At 48.6% G+C, this 20,000-nt stretch overlaps 1 protein-coding gene across 2 annotated transcripts in view; it reads right to left on the reverse strand.

Moving 5' to 3' along the window:
- Positions 1 to 6,943: 6,943 nt before the first annotated feature.
- The window catches only part of STEAP4 (STEAP4 metalloreductase), a 21,765-nt gene continuing 8,708 nt past the window's right edge, over positions 6,944 to 20,000 (reverse strand). For both annotated transcript variants that reach the window (XM_068123542.2, XM_068123541.2), the window contains one exon: positions 6,944 to 8,491. In XM_068123542.2, coding sequence (XP_067979643.1) covers positions 8,237 to 8,491 — 255 coding nt within the window. In that variant the 3' untranslated portion in view covers positions 6,944 to 8,236. The remainder of the gene's footprint in view (positions 8,492 to 20,000) is intronic.

Raw genomic sequence — 20,000 nt, forward strand, 5'->3', positions numbered from 1 at the left:
GTTGGCGACGGAAAAGCGCCCGGAATAGAGAACCGGGGGGCTTCGTCGCCCAACAGTGACAGCACATGGTCCATTCTGACCGACGGGCGCGTGTCGCCGAGCTCGGGGGAGATCCAGGAGGCGGTCGGCCCGTGCGTCGTCCGTGAGGCCGAACGTGGCTAGGAGTAGCCGCTTGAGTGCCTCGTACTTGTGGCCGTCCGGTGGGTGGCGAAGGACGGACACAACTCGAGCGGCCGTGCTGGGGCCCGAGGGAGGCGACGACGTGGCAGTAGCGCATGTCGTCGTTGGTGAGGCGCCGAAGCTGAAATTGGGCTTCGGCTTGAACGAACCAGACTTCGGCCTGGGCCTCCCAAAATTCGGGAAGTTTAATCGCCATTGCCTTGTCGTTGGCCATTGCAATGGCGTCGTGTTCGGAAGGATCGCTACGGCAGATCCAACGTCGAGGTCACCATATAAAGCGCGATGCTGCGCACGCTAATTCTTACGCAAAGAGCAAGCGGACAACGCGGTTCATAAAAGAGTCTTTATTCAAAGTACTCAAACTGCAGCACTAAGCTGCTCAGGGCTGCGCGCTCCACGTATATCGTGAGGCCACGCCTCTCTCCCTGGCGTGGCCCATCCCCACTTGGTGTGCGGGGTGATGTCACCGCGTCAGTGCTTTCTTGTCCGCCACAAGTGTATGTTTCTGAAATGAGGATGCTGGAAGACCAGAATCCACCAGTTTACTCAAAGATGGTGACTTTGTGGTTAGTGCTCTGTGTTACACGTATGTGAATTATTATTTACTAGCAGAAGTACCCGGCATTGCCGGGCGGGGGAGGGGAGGGGAGGGGCGAGGGGAGGGGGGAGGGAAGGGGGGAGGGGAGGGAAGGGGAACGGGGGGAGGGGAGAAGAGGGGGAGGGGGAGGGGTGGAGAAGAGGGGGAGGGGGAGAGGGGAGAAGAGGAGGGATGGGGAGGGGAGGGGGGATGGGAGGGGGAGGGGAGGGGTGAGGGGGGAGGGGGAACGGCGAGGGGGGAGGGGGAGGAGGGATGGGAGGGGGATGGGAGGGTGAGGGGAGGGTGGAGGGGGAGGGGGAGAAGGGGAAGGGGAGGACGGAGGGGGGAAGGGAGGGGGAGGACGGACGGGGGAGGGGGAAGGGGGAGGGAAGGGGAGGGCCAGTCAACAATGACGTTGCAGTTTTCATGGTCGGAGAGCAGCACAACAATTGCGACATCGTCCTGCATCTTCGCAAGAGCACGAAGCAGATTTTGGAGACTCACCGATCCTGTGACCCACGCCCTCCAGTCCCGGCGTTGCCGGGCGGGGGAAGGGAGACCCGTACATTCCCAACCCGTACATTCGCCCTCTCGACTCAAGCTCGTATTCGATTCGTATTCGAAATCGAAAGGGGAAAGGGGAAATCCTTCGTATTCGAATTCGTAAACACGAAATATGAATTAAAATTTAATTCATATTGCACAAAATCGACACAAAACACGATCGCATAAAGGTGAAAAAACGCAATCACTTTTCGCCCTGAATTACGTGCAAACGGTGTGACGTGTGACGGGATGGAACATCACGTGATCGCTCTGAGCGAATCAGCGAGCTGCTCTGTCACTGGCTGAGATTAGCAGGTACTTCGCTGAAATGCGCTGAGGTAAATATGAATAAAAAATATGGATCTCGTCAAATATGGTCTCGGCCATGTTCGTCCCAGGCTCAATGGCCACGTCTATGCCAAATATCAAGCACGTGAGCCTCTCCGTTTCGGAGTCTAACGGTAACATTACACACACACACACACACACACACACACACACACACACACACACACACACACACACACACACACACACACACACACATACACACACAAACTGTGTTATATATACTAGGGCATGCCCGTACTATATATATATCTAAAATTATATCCCCCCCCCCTCTATTTACATGAAATGGTTTGGTCCATGAAATGTTTTGGTCCATTCGCAACGCCAAAGCGAACGGCGAACGGCTTGCGAGTACAGTGACAATCCCCCCCCCCCTCTATTTACATGAAATGGTTTTAATTAGTTTTAAAACATAGTTTAACGCCAACATAGCGGCAACATAGTTTGCCAACATGAAATAAATGAATACGCTCTCAAATGTGCCGTCCGAGGCAGAGTGTGTTCGCCACGTTCGGCACACGCGATAGCTCGCTGCTCTCTGATTGGTTGAATCGTTTTTTGGACATAGCTCGGTAAGTAATTGTCCGATTAATATGAAACCTTGAAAAGGCACATCCTCGGGTCCCCAGCAATATACCTGGCAAGTTTCAAGTATATCGGACCGGTAGTTGTCGAGAAACAGCGGTCGCATACACACACACAGACAGAGATTAGTGGAATTATAGATAGATATAGATTTTTACTTACGCTTGTTCAGAGTGTTGAAAACTAAACGGTTCAAAACATACGGCAGCACAGACAAATCCGGAATGATTACTTAGCTTTTGGAAGCTTATATCTCGGAGGACCAATATAAGCTGGAAAAGTTTGAGAGTTTTTGTTACTTGGGAGATGTGTTAGATGCAGGTGGTGGAGTGGAGGTAGCTGTGGGAACTACATTGGGAATAGAGAGGACAGAGCAAAGGATGATGAAATTGATGTGTGGGGTTAACATTGAAGAAGAAGCAGAGGAGCGTGGCCATAAGAAAGAGGTTAAAAGCAAGTCGTCCTGAGGAAGAGTTGAGAAAGAGAAGACTAATGTGGTTTGGGCATGTGGCAAGAAACAGAGAAGATGAGTCGATCAAGAAAGTTACCAGTTTATTAGCTGAAGGTCTACCAATAGGTAGATTGCAAAGACCTCGAAGAAAAGGACTTCTGGGGGCACTGCTGTGGCGCTGATGCAGTGCCCCCCCATTGCCAGTAAGCTGGTACTCATTTTGCAAACCTCGGAAGGATGACAGGCTGAGTCAACCCACCTGGTGTTATTTCAATGGCACAACAGGGGGCTCAAAGTCAGGACCCTAAGATCTTAAGACAGGCACCTTAACCGTTATGCCAACACCAGGCTTGGAAGTATTGGTGTGTCCAAGTAGTGTTTGTGGTAAATCAATAAAGGGAAAAAATGATTACATGAAAAATGCATAAATGTCTAATTGACATATTTGCAACAAAACGTTCATTTTATTATTTCTCCATTTTATATCAACATAATATCAAAGTTCGCACCCACGTCGATAGCAAATGGACAAATGTGATCCATCACGATAAATTTCTATATTTTGATTCATCTTGCTACTTTGGTGTGTCACATGGATGTCGATACATAAATGTTTCACTGAAATATTTCCATGATATGAAAAGGGGTATTTGTTGAAGTTGCTCGATACATTGACAACAACCTTACCAGTTTCTCTTTACCAAGTGGACGAGGAGGGGGGCCCAGCAATCATCAACATATTAAGATGTACAACACTTACATAGAGTTGGCAGCTGTTTAATTTTTAATTCAGGGTTATCAGTTGACAAGCTGAGCTGTGATATACACTACATGGCCAAAAGTATGCGGACTCCCCTTCTAATTAGTGGATTCGGCTGTTTCAGCCACACCTATTGCTGACAGGTATATATATATATATATATATATATATATATATATATATATAATATATATATATATATATATATATATGTATAGATATATATATATAGATATATATTGCTACGGTTTTTAGAACCTTTACTTGTAAAATAATAAGCCTTGTAAATAATTCCCTGTAAATATCCCCATCTTCCAAAGGTCAAAGGTCGCACCCTAGTTAGGCCATTTTGCAACACGTAGGACACCATAGGAACCTTCTTCAGTTATTTCATTAGTATGTGTTTCAGGTAAGGCTCTGTTTCCAATAATTTGACTCTGCGTTGCATTAATCAAATAACCTAGGCCCCTTGTTCAATCCCGTTCATTTTGCGGCTGGCCCCTCTCCAAATTGTATTACGCGCCTCTGCCAGTCGCAGCCGCCTCAGCGCTGGCTCCAAACGCCATTAACCACGCGGTCAAGTTGGAGAAAAAGGGGGAGGAGTTGTCGGAGCGAGGCATGGCCCCATCAACGTGTCACGAAGGGAGGAGCTGGGGAACCCTCGCGACCAATCAGGGCCGAGGCGTGTTTACCGGTAGGCGGACCTAAAAGGCATGCGGCTTGATACGCGAGGGCGTAATAAAAGCGTTCGCGTGGGACTACTTCGAGAAATGAGCCAGGAAGAGAGAAGGAGTCGAACACCAAGAGATGAGCCAGGAAGAGAGAAGGAGTCGAACACCAATAGATGAGCCAGGAAGAGAGAAGGAGTCGAACACCAAGGCAGCGCAGATGAGCGGAAGATGAGACGAGAGCAAAGAGAGAGAGAGTCGGTCCACCACCACGACGACACGAACCGCGCTGCTTGCCGGGTTTCGCCGCGAACCAAAGCGTGGACCGGAGCGGAGCGTGAGCTTGGAGCCGGACCTCAACGCCGGAGCCATCTGCCTGGAGCTTCCTTCCCTGCCATCTGCATGAACCTTCTCTTCCTTCCTGCCATTCCCCTTTTCGTGTAATTCCGTTTGTGTTGTCCTGGGCATGATATTTAAGAGTGTATAAGCTTGCCCTGTGTCCTATTGCTCCTCTTGTATATGCCTTTCTTTCGTTTCCTCTTTTATTGCACAGTGTAGTAATAAATTATATTTGTTCTTCCTTACCTTTTCGTTTCCTCTCAGCCGATCGTCTTTGTGATTTCTCCATGAGTACCTGTGGCACGATTAGAACCGCTCAGAATCGGGTTAGTCTTTTTGTTAACGACCCGAGTCGCACCTCGCTTCGCTCGGCGTATCCATTAACGCTGCGGCTCGGGTAGAAATTATCTCCTCGTTTACGGTCGGTACTAGTAAGCAGGTATTTGGGACTTCATTGACCAATGACCCTGGGGCTACTACCGACCGGAAGTGACGTCATAGTTTCCAGGATCGGAGACGGCCAGCTTAAAGGGCAAGGGGACTAACCCCCCCCCCTTGGTAACGGGAGTGCCATACCCCGAATCCGCAACAATATATATCTATATATATATATATGTCTATATATATATATAGATATACAGACTTGACATTTAATATGGATTCTCTTTTTTGTGGGGGTGAACTTACTTTTCAAGATGTCTTAGAACCAAAAGTTCATTGGAATTATGTTGAAATTATTCTAGATTTTGTTGATGTGACCTTTAAAAGAAACAAAAACCACATTTGACATTTCAAAACAAATAAATTGATCCTTGAAAGTGATGTAAACTGATATCGAACTCAATTCATGGACAGCACTGTGTTAAACTTCTGTACGTTTTCCAGAAGTATCTCTTTATTTTGGACATTAGCCAAAATTTTTTTAACAAAAACAAAAGTTAAATTACGACTGAGATTACGGACAGTAAAATTACAGTTCAGTACTTCGTGTAACCCCCACGAGCATTCAGGAGAGCACGTACACGTTGAGGCATGCTGTTCACGAGATTTGCCAAGGTTTGGACAGGAATCGCTCGCTATGCAGTGACAATAGCCTGCTGCAATTCACGCACAGAGGTCGGCTGCTGGTCCAAGTGGTCGATTTGACGCATTAATTCTGCCCACAAGTTCTCTATTGGATTCATATCCGGGGACATGACAGGCCACTCCATATGCTCTACACCACGGTCAGCAAGAAAGTGTTGGATCATGCGAGCACGATGAGGCCGTGCATTGTCATCTTGGAAGACAAAGTTTCCTCGAAAGGCTGCACGAGCAAATGGAGGCAATGTTTCTTCCAGAATGGCCCTGTACTTGAACTGGTTCAGGTTTCCATTCAGAACAACCAGGTCAGTTTTTCCCCCTGCATGAAAAGCAGCCCAAACGGCCACCCCACCACCTCCAGCTTGGACTCTTGGCACTATACAATCTTTGTTGTAGGCTTCATGCACTTGTCTGCGCACTCGGACGCGGTCATCTTGATGATAGACCAGAAATATAGACTCGTCACTGAAGATCACGTGATTCCAGTGTCCTGGCTGCCATTGATGGTGCTCTCTGGCCCACTGCAATCAGCGCTGGCGGTGTTGTCTGGTCAGGCGTGGCTTTCTCAGGGGACGCCTGGCACAATAGCCTGCTTGAACCAGTCGTTGGTTGACTAGCCTTCTGGATACAGGCACATTTGTCAGTTGCTGCCACTCAGCCCTAAGCCGATTAGCTGACTTGGTACGGCCATTGCGGACTAACCGGTGCAGCTGGCGATCATCCCTCCTTGTGGTTCTGCAGGGACGTCCTGGCCTCGGTATTGGAGTAGGCACACCCCTCTGAGCATTTCGTTTCAGGATCTTTGACACCTGACCTTGAGTGATGCCATACTGCCGAGCAATAGCACGCTGTTTCATGCCGTAATTTCGTAAAGCCACCATTCCATGACAAACAGCACTGTCGAGGTGACGGACCATCTCCAGAGGAAGCGGCAATAACTTTTGGAGACGTGCAGCAGTTGTTTTCCACTGATACAGAACGCAACAACCCTTGTATACCCGACTGTTAAGCCAATCATCAAATGCATCTGTCCGTACATTTTGCCATGCCACGTGTGATATAATCCTGTTGTTGACTTCTTGCTGCGACAGACAATCAGTGACATGGTTCTTTTAACAAATAAATCACCAAAGTGTAAAAGAAACTCACCAGATTGATATACTGAGTTAAGAAAGTAAACCCAAGTCAAGAAAAAAGAAATATTCCATATTAAATGCCAAGTCTGTGTATATATATATATATATATATATATATATATATATATATATATATATATATATATATATATATATATATATATATATATATATGTATATATATATATATATATATACTCATATATATATATATGTATATATATATATATATATATATATACATATATATAATAAATATACATATATATTTAATCGAGCATGCAGCCATGCAATCTCAATAGGCAAACATTGGCAGTAGAATGGGCCATACTGAAGAGCTCAGTGACTTTCAATGCCACCTTTCCAACAAGTCAGTTCGTCAAATTTCTGCTCTGCTAGAGCTGCCACGGTCAGCTGTAAATGCTGTTATGGTGAAGTGGAAACGTCTAGGAGCAACAACAGCTCAGCCGCGAAGTGGTAGGCCACACAAGCTCACAGAACGGGACCGCCAAGTGCTGAAGCACGTAGCGCATAAAAATCGTCTGTCCTCGGTTGCATTACTCACTACCGAGTTCCAAACTGCATCTGGAAGCAACGTCAGCACAGCAACTGTTCATCAGGAGCTGCATGAAATGGGTTTCCATGGCCGAGCAGCCGTACACAGGCGTAAGATCACCATGCGCAATGCCAAGTGTCGGCTGGAGTGGTGTAAAGCTCGCCGCCATTGGACTCTAGAGCAGTGGAAACGCGTTCTCTGGAGTGATGAATCACGCTTCACCATCCGGCAGTCCGACGGACGAATCTGGGTTTGGCGGATGCCAGGGGAATGCTACCTGCCCGAATGCATAGTGCCAACTGTAAAGTTTGGTGGAGGAGGAATAACGGTCTGGGGCTCTTTTTCATGGTTCGGGCTCGGCCCCTTAGTTCCAGTGAAGGGAAATCTTAATGCTGCATTAAGATGCATACAATGACATTCTAGACGATTGTGTGCTTCCAACTTTGTGGCAACAATTTGGGAAAGCCCTTTCCTGTTTTAGCATGACATTGGCCCCGTACACTAAGCGAAGTCCATATAGAAATGGTTTGTTGAGATCGGTGTGGAAGAACTTGACTGGCCTGCACAGAGCCCTGATCTCAATCCCATCGAACACCTTTGGGATGAATTGAAATGCCGACTGCGAGCCAGGCCTAATCGCCCAACATCAGTGCCCAACCTCACTAATGCTCTTGTGGCTGAATGGAAGCAAATCCCTGTCGCAATGTTCCAAGGGCAGCAATGTTCCATATTAATGCCCATGATTTTGGAATGAGATGTTCGATGAGCACATACGGGTGTGATGTTCGGGTGTCCACATAGTTTTGGCCATGTAGTGCATATAACCTAACACCAAGATTGTGAAACGCAAAGGAAAAAAAAAAAGCTTCAAAGAAATTCACAGTGCTAATCAGATACGGTATTGTTCGTCATAATCAATAAACTATATCCGTTATCTGAGAACAGATGGCATTGCAACTAAAACCTAATGTTATAGTACATAACTACGAGGCCACATGTGAAGCTTATGAATGAAACATTTCAATTTCCGCTCGAGGTCTCGATCGGGTCCAGCCCTGTCTGATCATTCGTAGCTCTCGGTTCAGGAAAGGCAACAAAAGCGGCAGCTTGAGAGAGATTGTGATGCATGGCAGCATGAGGGCAGGTATGTAGAGCGGAGGGATGCCCCAGTGGTAGGATTCTGGCCTCAGGAAACGCAATCTTCCATAACAAATGGTGTGGGCCGTACACAAGAGAAGTGACAGCCATCCCAGCTTAGACTGAAAAGAAATGTTACATTGTCCATCAATTACCATGTTCAGTTAAATTAACACTCAGACAAGTTTGGGGTAAACTATGACCCAAAGCCTTTGATAAAATCTGTAAACACAGCGTTGGAAGCGCACTCGCCTTCGACCTATCTCATCCTAGTTAAATTTACGACATAACTATAAATGGTCAACTTGTTTCACAGGCCGGATATTTCATCAATGTGTGCCATCCGTCGGCTCGTACATGATAAGATGGCGGCCTGTATGCCTTGTCACCAACCAAACTCATCCACCTAGTTTTGCCATAAATCGTTCACAACTTTTTGAAATATGCTATATATTGCTTTTGGCACCATCTTCTATGGTGTAGAATCACTTTAAAAATTACAGTATCCGGATCTAGATCTTCACCAAAATCTAATCAATTCTTCCTTGTCACACACCCAACCTGCCCATTAAATTTAGTCTGAATCCATCCACAACTTTTTGAGATATCCTGCTCACAGACAAACAAACACACAGACAAATAGGGGTGAGTGAAGACATTACATGCGTCCACCTTCGGTGGCGGAGGTAGTTATATTGTTTTACATTTGTGGGGGTAGGCAGGAAATACCTTAGGAAAGTAGGAATGTGTAGGTTTTAGTATGGACCGTGTGACGCAAAGAAGGAGAAGCCCATCTCGATATACATAAGCAGGGTATATGTTCAGGTTAAGAGTGTTTGCATGCTTTGCCACGGGGGGTGGAGCTTGTGTTATTTAGATAGGTATGTATTGCCTACCTGTGATTTTTCCCTTCGTTTTATTTCATCAAAAATGGCCGCCACTACAACAACCATAAATCGCCCTACAGAAACCCGAACATTTGGCAAAGGAACTCCGCCCAGCCGAACATTCCCAAAGGACGGCCAGGCTCCGCCTCGGAGGACTGGATTGAAGGCCATGCCCCGAGCTTCGTCATTGGGCGTCAGGAATGGCCATGAGGTCACGCCCCAAAGGACGATTGGTTGGGACGATTTGACGGCGCTGGGTGATTGGTCAAAAGGATGACATCATCGGGACACTCGGACAAAAAAAAGCAAGAGGAGACGACATTTTCTCTCTGTCTTTTGTGCTGGCTTTCGAAGAGAACGGCTGCATTTGCCTTTTGCTCTTTACCTGGTCTTGACCGCAGTGGTTGCTTGGTTATTTTGCGTGGGAGGACGACGGGCGCTCGTCTGTGTGTGCCGGAGGGATCATCGGAGTCTTGTTAGCGAAAGAGGGCCGCCTGCATGGATTACCTCACAGTCGGGGTGCGACGAAAAAGCGTCTCCGCCCCATTGTTGGAGTGGGACCCGCGCTCGGCTTTGGCCGCTTTGGAACTGCCAACTCGGTCTATGCCCTCGCTGGAACAGTAAAGTTGAGTTCGGCCGATTATAAAAGGAACATTATTTTATTTACTTTTATCATTCCTCTGTCTGTACAGTATATGAGTCAGAGTGGAGGATCCTCAACCGAGGAATTTTAGTTTACCGCACCTTTCGTTGTCTTTTACATTACTGTAAATAAATTTATATTTGTTAAATTTTACTTTTCTGTCCTGTGTCGTTTCTTTGTTCTGTGGGTTCGGATTAACCCTGTGTCGGCCGTCCCATCAAGTAAGGCTTCGGGCTTTCCAGCGCGCACGAAAAGGTAATCCCACCAAGGTTCGAAGTATGCTTTAGAGTTAACAACGTTTGGCTCTCCGTCGCCCTGAGGTGTTCACCACAGGGCTAACATCACAAATGGTGTCAGCAGTGGGATTCGGACCCGGTGGAGACTCGGTGTCGGGGTGCGAGTGCGACACTCGCTGAGTGCAAATTGCATTCAGCTTTTGGAATGAAAAGTTTTAACGATCGCCTCTCTCTCGGAGGGAGGGTCGATTGTAGTACTGGGGTGTCCAAATTTTTAGTCGATTGGTGTGTGAAAATGCAACATCGCGTTTTCGAAAATGAAAAAAAATAAATAATTCTGAGGTAAATTCAGCACACGCGGAGAAGCTCCTCGTCACGTAATGGCGGACGTTTACGATGTGGCGGAACATCTAGAAGGTTCCGACGTACAAGGAAGCGGGTCGGGGGTAAATTGTTTTGATGATAGAACAGGAACCACCCCTGTCCCGAGTTCGAACTCCCTCCCCCATAATATCGGAGTCTGAGATGCAGGGAACAGGTGCGATATCCGTCCAGGTCTGGATCCAAATATTAATGGAACAATTGGTGGGAAATTGATGCTCAAACTAATAAAATTAAGGAACAAATGAATGCCAATAGTGAACGATTGGAAAACAAAATTAATGGAATGGAGGGTAATATGAAGGGATTGGAAAACAAAAATTTAGGGAATGAATAAACAATTGGAGAAAAAAATAGAGAGAATGAGAGAACAAAGGAATGAAATGAGGGAGATGAATGAACAATTGGAAGTCAAAATTGAGGAAACAACGCAAGAACTGGGGGAACTAATTGATAAAATAGAGGGTTGAATGGATCGTAAAATTAAGGACAGGCTGGGGGAATTCGAGATAAAAATGGAGACTAAATTTGGGGAAATTAAGAAGGCAGTGAGGATAGAATTTGAGTCAAAACGAGAGGAAATGGTAATAAAAATATGAGAGGGTAAAACCCAGGCTGTCCGAATGGGGGAAAGTTGGGAGCGAGAATTTGGGCCACTAATACAAGAATGAATAAAGTAAATGAGGACCTGGAAGTCTATCGGACCTGTGTGGATGCCAGAATGTGACAACAGGTAGAGGAATTGGGACTCTTTAAACAACAGGGGGTAATTGGCTGAAGAGGTGAAGGAATTTCAGTCCCGGGTAACACAACAAGAGTGGGTGTTTGTTGACAAAGGCCTGTGGGGGTCAGAATTGATTGGGGTGAATTAAATGGTACAGGAGCGGCCGAGCGCTTTGGACAGTACCGTCAAGAGAGAGGTTGCTCGAGTCCAACAGAGTCTGGGTGATGAGGTGAGTCGGTTGGTTAAATATCCCCAAGATGAGATTAAGGTGACCCAGGGGACCCTCACCACGAACCACAATTAGGCACCGGAGCCTTCAAAAGTGAACACCCAGCTGGTGTTTTATTATATTGTTAGGGTTTTGAGAACCCTGCACTTTGTAAATGGTTGTAAATATACCCCTTTGTCAATAATTCTTTTTGTAAATACCTCCATTCATTTTAAAGGTCAAAGGTCATCCCCTAGTTAGTCCACATCGCAACACGTAGCGAATCATAGGCCCTTTTCGTAGTTATTTCATGATTATGTGTTCCAGGTAAGGCTGTGCTTCCAATAGTTGACTCTACGTTGCATCAATCAAATAAGATAGGCCCCCCTTCAACTTCCCCAATCGTCTCTTTAAAGTGCCGGTAAGGCGGCATTCGCCGCCGTTGCATTGGGCTGTTTCGTTGGCATCACACCGCCAAAACTCCATTACGCACGAGGCCAAGAATGGAGAAGAAGGGGGGAGGAGCCGCCGGATCATGGGCGTGGCACCTCATCGTCATCAAAGGTGGAGTCAGAGACCCCTTACCAACCAACCAGCGCCGAGGTGAGCGACCCGGTAGGCATGCCCTCGTAGCCCGCGGCTTGATTTCGGGGAGGGCAATAAAAGGAGGAGTGAGGGACTGCTTACGGAGATGAGTGAGGGAGCACGAACCGAGAAGTTGAGTTGGAGTAAGAGAGAGGAGGGAGAGAGGAGCGACCATCGAACATTCATTCTTGGCGCGAACATCCTGCGGCGTGTGAGAGTCGGCACGCTCGTGGGCGATACCAACCAGCGCTGACGACCGGGTTTTCGCCACTGAACCGGAGCGTGGACGTTCCTGCGGGACCTCGACGTCATGCCGCGATCCCCGGACCTCCCTGCCCACCCGCTCTGTGGACCGTCTGCCCCTCTCATCCTGCCAGCCATTCCTGCCTGCAATCCCCATTCGTGTACGTGAGTTTGTGCTGTCTGTATTGTCCTGGGTATAAGTAAGACTGTTTAAGGATTTGCGCTCTGTCTTCTTCTTCTTCATATTACTTTCGTTCCTGCTCTTCCTTTGGTTTGCTGTAAATAATTAATAAATATCTGTTCCTCCTTATTCCTTTGGTTTCATTCTCATCCGATTGTCTTTGTCTTTTCCCAATTGAGTACCTGTGGCGCGATTTTGGCCGAACTGCTTTTAATCGGGTTTAGTCTTTGGTTAACGGCCTGCGTCGCAGCTCGCTTTGCTCGGCGCAATCCATCCATTACGCTGCGGCCCGGTCGGGAGTATTTCCTCGCTTACCGGAAGGCGCTGTTACTTAGGTCATAGGAAGAATTGGCCTACTACCCTATTCAGCGCTGACCAGGAGTGGCGAGATACCCCCAGGACCGGTTGGATGGCCAGCTTAACAGGACAAGGGGATTAACCCCCCCCCTTGCTAACGGGAGTGCCGTCCCCCGCATCCGCAACAATTGGTGTCGGGGAGTGGGATTTGGACCTGAACCAAATGTTTAATCCATCTGAAAAATTTGGTCAAAATTAGGAGCGGCAGAAATTTCGTTTAACATCCAAATTGAGTCGTGCCATGGATGGTCAAGGCGATCGGATGCCGGTAGGGGAGATAAAAGAGGGGTTAGAGGCAACCCAGGACCCCAGGGAGGCAGTGGGAATAATGGAAGAGGGGAGCCATGAGGGTTCGGTAGCGGAGGCTGGGGGCGCACAAGATGGTGCCCCGCACATGACGGCGATAGCCGAGCCCGCAGCACCAATGGGCTGGGCCCATTTTCTGGCACAAATGAGGGCCTCTATGGAAGAGTCAATATATAATGAGAAAAGGGATGCCCTGTCAGACGAATCCGGGTGTGATCTGGAAAAATTGAGGGAGGAAGCCAGGTGTGAAGTGGAAAAACGGATAGCAGAGGCAAGAAGGGATCATAAAAAAATGAAGGAGGACATGAGGCGCCAGTCGAGCGAAAAGGTCGCGGTGGTACGCGACGAGGTAGCGCGACTTGAGGAGCGCGCAGAGAGCGAGCTTGAGCAAAGGGTAGCCAAGTTGACCAGGGCTATAAGGGACAAGACGCGAGATGTAGAAAAGCCGACGACCGTCAAATTGGATAAAAAAATGTCGGGAGCATCGGGAAGGTTGAATTGGAAGACGACATTTTATGGGCACCGACGGTCGAGGTAGAGCAAAGCACAGCCGGGTGGACCGGCGTAGAGATCGCGACCCGGGGTATGGGAAAGCCGGCGACCGCCGAGGTAGAAAAGGAAATTTTATTCGGACCAGCGGTCGTCGGGGGAAAGAAAAAAGAAATTCAAATTGAATCATTCGAAGCAGTAGTGGAAATTGGAATTGGAGAGACCGCAGATGTAGAAAAGCACTCGTGGCAGGGAGAAATGGAAAATGCACAAAGTATGGATTCACATCATGATGCTGCTGATGCTGCCAATTAAAGTTTGCACGTGGTGTTGGAGCGAAGGAGAAATGGCGCCCAGGTGAGTCGTGCTGTATATTGTGCGGGGAGGTTTTGCAGGAGAATGTTTGGCGCAAAAAGGATTTTCGCGCGCTTGGGATCGAGAAAGCACCCGGGCGTTGGTGGAGGGTCCCTTATGAGTGGTGTGAGTGGAAATGGCGCGCTTGTGAGGAAAAAGTGTGCGTCGGAGAGTGAGTGTGTGACAAAGTATGGGAGTGATACCGAGTGCGAGCGAGAAGGCACGGCGGAGGGTATGTTTGAAACAGAGTGTATGTAGTGTGACACGGAGAGTGAGTTGGTGGTGGTGCGGGTGCGGGAGAGCACATCGGAGCGCGTGATGGGGAGTGTTACAGAGGATGTAACCGGAGAGTGTGTGCAAGAGTTGGCGCGAGAGTGTGCGGTGATGATTGGGTGTGCAGAAGAGTGCACACCCACGGTGAGTGTTATGGAGGACGTAATGGGAGAAAGGTGTGGAACGAAGTGTGTGAACGACGAGTGTGCACAAGAAGGTTGCGCGAGAGGAGTGGTGTGTAACAGGGTGTGCGAATGGTGGAATGAATGTGCAAGAAGGTGCACGAGAAAGGTGTGTAACAGAGGAGTGCATGATAACAGAGTGTGTTGTCAAAAGTGAGGATGAGTGCACAAAAGAGTATGTGAGCGTTATGAGTAGACCTGAGTTTGTGCGAGGGGAGAATGCACGAGCGAGTGCTGTGACAAAGTGTGTGGGATATACGAGCGGAGTTGGAGCGCCGGGTTTGGAGAGTGTGAAAGGGGTCGCGTATGCGTGTGAGCATGCGGGTAAGGCATCGACGTTAAACGAAACAGCGGTTAGACCGACGTTTAGCTGACGCGAGCTCTCGGTCCGTGCCGGGCTGTGGGTATTGCGGGAGCTGGCGGGGATCGGTGCAACGTCGCTTCTGTTCGGAGTGTCGTGCACGATCCGGGCCGGGCCCCGCTCCGCACGGTCGAGTCCGGGCTTTGCCGGGCAAGGCGACCAGCCCTGTTCGAGGGCAGGTAGGAGGGATCGGAATGGCGCCCCCTTGTGGTGGTGGCGTTCCACCCGGGCAAGGTTGGCCCATCGCGCTTGGGAGCGAGAGGCCCCGCGTAGGGATGGTGCTTTAAACCTCGGCCCAACCAAACCTCCTCCCCTGAACCGAATGCCGGACGGACCCAACCGCGGTAGACAAACCACCCACATTCATCGCTCGGCTTTGCGAAGCCGAGCTTTGAAAATGTAACGACGCACCGAGGCTCGAAGTTTAATGGACATATGGTAGGGATAGTGACATTTGATTGGCAAAATTTGATGGGTAAATTGATTGGCATGATTGGTAAATTTGATTGGCGAAGATGATTGGCAGTAATGATTGGCAAATTTGATTGGCAGAAAATTGGATGGGCAAAAGTGATAAGGGGAGATGCCCGATGTGGAGGAATAGCAACTCTGCCATCCCTCACATCACCCCGGGCACATGAGCAATAGTTATGGGGTTTTGGCAGTGTAAGCTCGCCGAGGGCAGGTTAGGACAAATGTATAGGGACCTAGAGATGACAACAGGTAACTGTAGGGTTAAGTAGCGACATTGTGCCTGTAGTAGGGGACGTAGCAGATTAGTGGATTATAACGACGAGGGAGCGCAATAGTATAAGGGGCGACTGGGAAGCGCGAGTTTCATAAGGGTGGTAGTCAGCTCAGATGATGCAGTGTGTTTGTGGTGTGGTTTATTGAATGAGGAATTGGTATGAGAGTCTTGCTGGTGAGCATATTGAAATGAGGAATTGAGAGGCAATGCTCGGGAAAGATGTGTGTATGAGTGTGGGAAAATTGAGTGCCTGCGGCAATGGTTTGGAGAATTGAAAGTGTATTGAGCAGCGTATTGTGAAAAGTGCGAGGTGATTGTGCATTGTATTGAGCGAATGGTCCTGGAGGAAGGAGGGTGCAGGGAGCACCAGGTGTGATGGAACAGGTGTGCAAGTGAACAGGTGTATGGAGAATGGTTGTGTGAATTAGCTAGTATGGAATGGAGTATGGAATGGATGGTGTGGAGTGGATGGTGTGGAGTGAGTAGTGTGGAAAACGTGGAGTGGAGTGGTTGGTGCGAAGGAAGTGGATGGGGAAGATGGACCCCTATCAGGAATACCCGGGGAGGGTAGTTTAAGAGTAGGTAGAGGGTATAGGTAAATTGTGGTGGATATTGGCATCTGTGGTGCGTGTGGCAGAATGGTGTTTGGATGGGTGCATTAGTGACGTGGAAATGGCTGGGCGTGTGGCCTGTTAGTGTGTATGGTTAAATGGGCACTCCGCCACTGTGAGGATGTCGGCCAGGTGAGGCCGCAGGTGGGCTCTGGGAGCCGGTAGAGTTGTGAATGGGGCCCGAGGATCCGGAGGACGGACCCGGGTAGCTCAGTGCCAGAGAGGGCACCGAGTGGGGAGAGCGCCAGAGGGCCTTCCCCAGGTCGATAGGTTAGGGTAAGGAGCAGGTAAGCTCGGAGGCAACTGCAGGGGCGGAGGTGTGCAGGTGAGCGGACCTGCTGGGAGCGCCACACGACCCAGTCCCAAAATTGTGCGAAGGCACAGGGAGTTGAATCAGGGGAGTGAGACCCCAAATTGATGAGCACCACAGTTTGGTCAATGGGAGTTCGGTTTTTAGAACTGCATAGAGTAAAGTGGCCAATGGTTTTGCAGGGAAAGACCCCGGGTAGAGTAAAAGTGTTAAAGTCATTTAGAGGATAGGTAGGATTGAAATCTCCTCGCACCATCTACATCCACTCACCTGAGGTGACGACAGGACTCCACGCCACACCATGGTTTGGTTCTTTTTGTGCAAATGTTTTGGAATGGTAAGACGCATCATGACGTGGGTGTGACATTGTGCTGGTTGTTCCATCTCTTCCTCCTTAGGAGGGATTGATGATGAATTGATTGGTGGCAAATTTGGTAAGAGGGATTGGGGACGAATTTGGTATAGGGAGATATGGGGAAGACGAGACGTAGTGATGGAATTTGTAAATGTAAATTGTTGTGTAAATATGGGGTAAGGGGCAAGGGTAGATTAGGTGACAGGGGGGGTGACGTACGATAGGGACGAGCTTTCTCCGCTCGCTCTCCATGTGCACCTCACCTCTGCATTGCCTTGTGTTGGTGTGTACCCTTGCGCCCTTACCCATCGCTGACTTTGCTTTGTCTTCCTCCCCACCCATGGACCGTGCTCTCTGGGCACTGAGGGAAAGCGTGCGGGAGCCGCATCTTTGTGCCCGAGCCACCGCTGCCAGCTGCCTGGACCGATGCACCACTTTATGGACCGCACGACTTGCGGCCTAGCACCACCATATGGACCACACGTTCGTGGCTAAGCACCACACCCATATGGACCCCACGTGTTGGGGCCTGGCCCCTCTGCTGGGACTGGCCGTGATGGCCAGCTAAGAGTTGGCTTGCGAACCACAGTGAGGTGGCCCCTTTTGCACTACAGGTGGACCACCCATAGTTGGCCCCTGTGGGCTCTAAATAAAAAAGTGGACACGTTTTGTGCTTTTTATTATTATCCTCAAATAGGCCGCAAGCAAACGAGAGTCAACATCAAGAGAGAACATCTGGAAGAAACATCGGCTAGCAGAGGGAGCAGAAGAAAATAACCGTGCAACAGTTGTTTTTTTAATTGAAATGTATGACTGTGCACTGGATGGTGCTTGATGGTGCTTGCTATGGTGTTTATGGTGCTTGCATGCTCGGGGATGCATTGCAATATCAATTCTGCATCCCCGGGCATGTGAAGGTGGTGTTTCGGTGCAGTGCATGCTTTTCCTCTCTCCCACAGGGTTATTTTTGTTTCCCAAAAATGACAGGTCCTGGGTTTGCCATGTAAATACAAATTAGTGTTTTGTAAATAATGCTCCCCACCGTCAATGTTTAGTTTGCGAATAATTCCGCAATTCGGTTATTCTGTGGGTGTGAATCTGTTAGGCAGGATGCAACGTGGCAGGGGGACATACTTAATTGTGTTTAAAATTGTCGCACTCAGAGTAAGGTTAATAGTAGAGGGGTATTACACCAGAGTGTCACATTAAGTTAAAGTTTTTTTCGGCCCGGGACATGCCTGGAGGAATGAGGGTGCTGTGTTAGGGTTTTGAGAACCCTGCACTTTGTAAATGGTTGTAAATATACCCCTTTGTAAATAATTATTTTTGTAAATACCTCCATTCATTGTAAAGGTCAAAGGTCGTCCCCTAGTTAGTCCACATCGCAACACGTAGCGAATCATAGGCCCTTTTCATAGTTATTTCATTATTATGTGTTCCAGGTAAGGCTGTGTTTCCAATAGTTGACTCTACGTTGCATCAATCAAATAAGATAGGCCCCCCTTCAACTTCCCCAATCGTCTCTTCAAAGTCCCAGTAAGGCGGCGTTCGCCGCCGTTGCATTGGGCTGTTTCATTGGCATCACACCGCCAAACTCCATTACGCACGATGCCAAGAACAGAGAAGAAGGGGGGAGGAGCCGCTGGATCACAGGCGTGGCACCTCATCGTCATCAAAGGTGGAGTCAGAGAGCCCTTACCAACCAACCAGCACCGAGGTGAGCGACCCGGTAGGCGTGCCCTTGTAGCCCGCGGCTTGATTTCGAGGATGGCAATAAAAGGAGGAGTGAGGGACGGAGATGAGTGAGGGAGCACGAACCGAGAAGTTGAGTTGGAGTAAGAGAGAGGAGGGAGAGAGGAGCGAACATCGAACATTCATTCTTGGCGCGAACATCCTGTGGCGTGTGAGAGTCGGCACGCTCATGGGTGATACCAACCAGCACTGACGACCGGGTTTTTGCCACTGAACCGGAGCGTGGACGTTCAAGCGGGACCTCGACGTCATGCCGCGATCCCCGGACCTCCCTGCCCGCCCGCTCTGTGGACCGTCTGCCCCTCTCATCCTGCCAGCCATTCCTGCCTGCAATCCCCATTCGTGTACGTGAGTTTGTGCTGTCTGTATTGTCCTGGGTATAAGTAAGACTGTTTAAGGATTTGCGCTGTGTCTTCTTCTTCTTCATATTACTTTCGTTCCTGCTCTTCCTTTGGTTTGCTGTAAATAATTAATAAATATCTGTTCCTCCTTATTCCTTTGGATTCATTCTCGTCCGATCGTCTTTGTCTTTTCCCAATTGAGTACCTGTGGCGCGATTTTGGCCGAACCGCTTTTAATCGGGTTTAGTCTTTGGTTAACGGCCCGCGTCGCAGCTCGCTTCACTCGGCGCAATCCATCCATTACGCTGCGGCCCGGGCGGGAGTATTTCCTCGCTTACCGGAAGGCGCTGGTACTTAGGTCATAGGAAGAATTGGCCTACTACCCTATTCAGCGCTGACCGGGAGTGGCGAGATACCCCCAGGACCGGTCGGATGGCCAGCTTCACAGGACAAGGGGATTAACCCCCCCTTGCTAACGGGAGTGCCGTCCCCCGGATCCGCAACAATATGTTTTATGTGTCCGTTTATGTTTTTTGTTTATAATGTTAGCTCTTACATGAGCCTCAATCTTGTATACAAAAAAAAAAGACCCAAAAGACCCCGGGGATCCAAAACACCCCGTGGATCCAAAAGACCCAAACAACCCCGAAGATACAAAAGACCCTGAAGACCCAAAATACCCCAAAGACCCTTAAAAAACTGTTAATCACCCAAAAGACCCCAAATACCTTGAAGATCCAAAAGACCCCAAAGACCATTAAATACCCTGAAGACCCAAAATACCCCAAGGACCCAAAAGACCCCAATGACCCAAAAGACCCCAAGGATTCCAAAGACCCAAAAGAAGAGTAATTATGCCTCTTACATTGGAATTGTAGACGTCGGCTTGCAAACTGAGCCTCAAGGGTGGTGTACAGAAGCGGTATTTTTTAATCACAATAAATACAAGGCACAGGGAAGTGAAATTTGGTGCACGTGATGTGCAATGTGCGCAGAGCAAAACGAGTGTTCATTTATGTCTTTAGGATGTCTAACAAATAAAGATGATATAAGCTCCGCTGACACTAGGCCCAGACTTCAGACTTTGGCATGCTCACGCGGCTG

This window comes from Myxine glutinosa, unplaced genomic scaffold, assembly GCF_964187855.1.
Source record: "Myxine glutinosa unplaced genomic scaffold, kmMyxGlut1.1 SCAFFOLD_1778, whole genome shotgun sequence".
Taxonomy (NCBI): Eukaryota; Metazoa; Chordata; class Myxini; order Myxiniformes; family Myxinidae; genus Myxine; species Myxine glutinosa.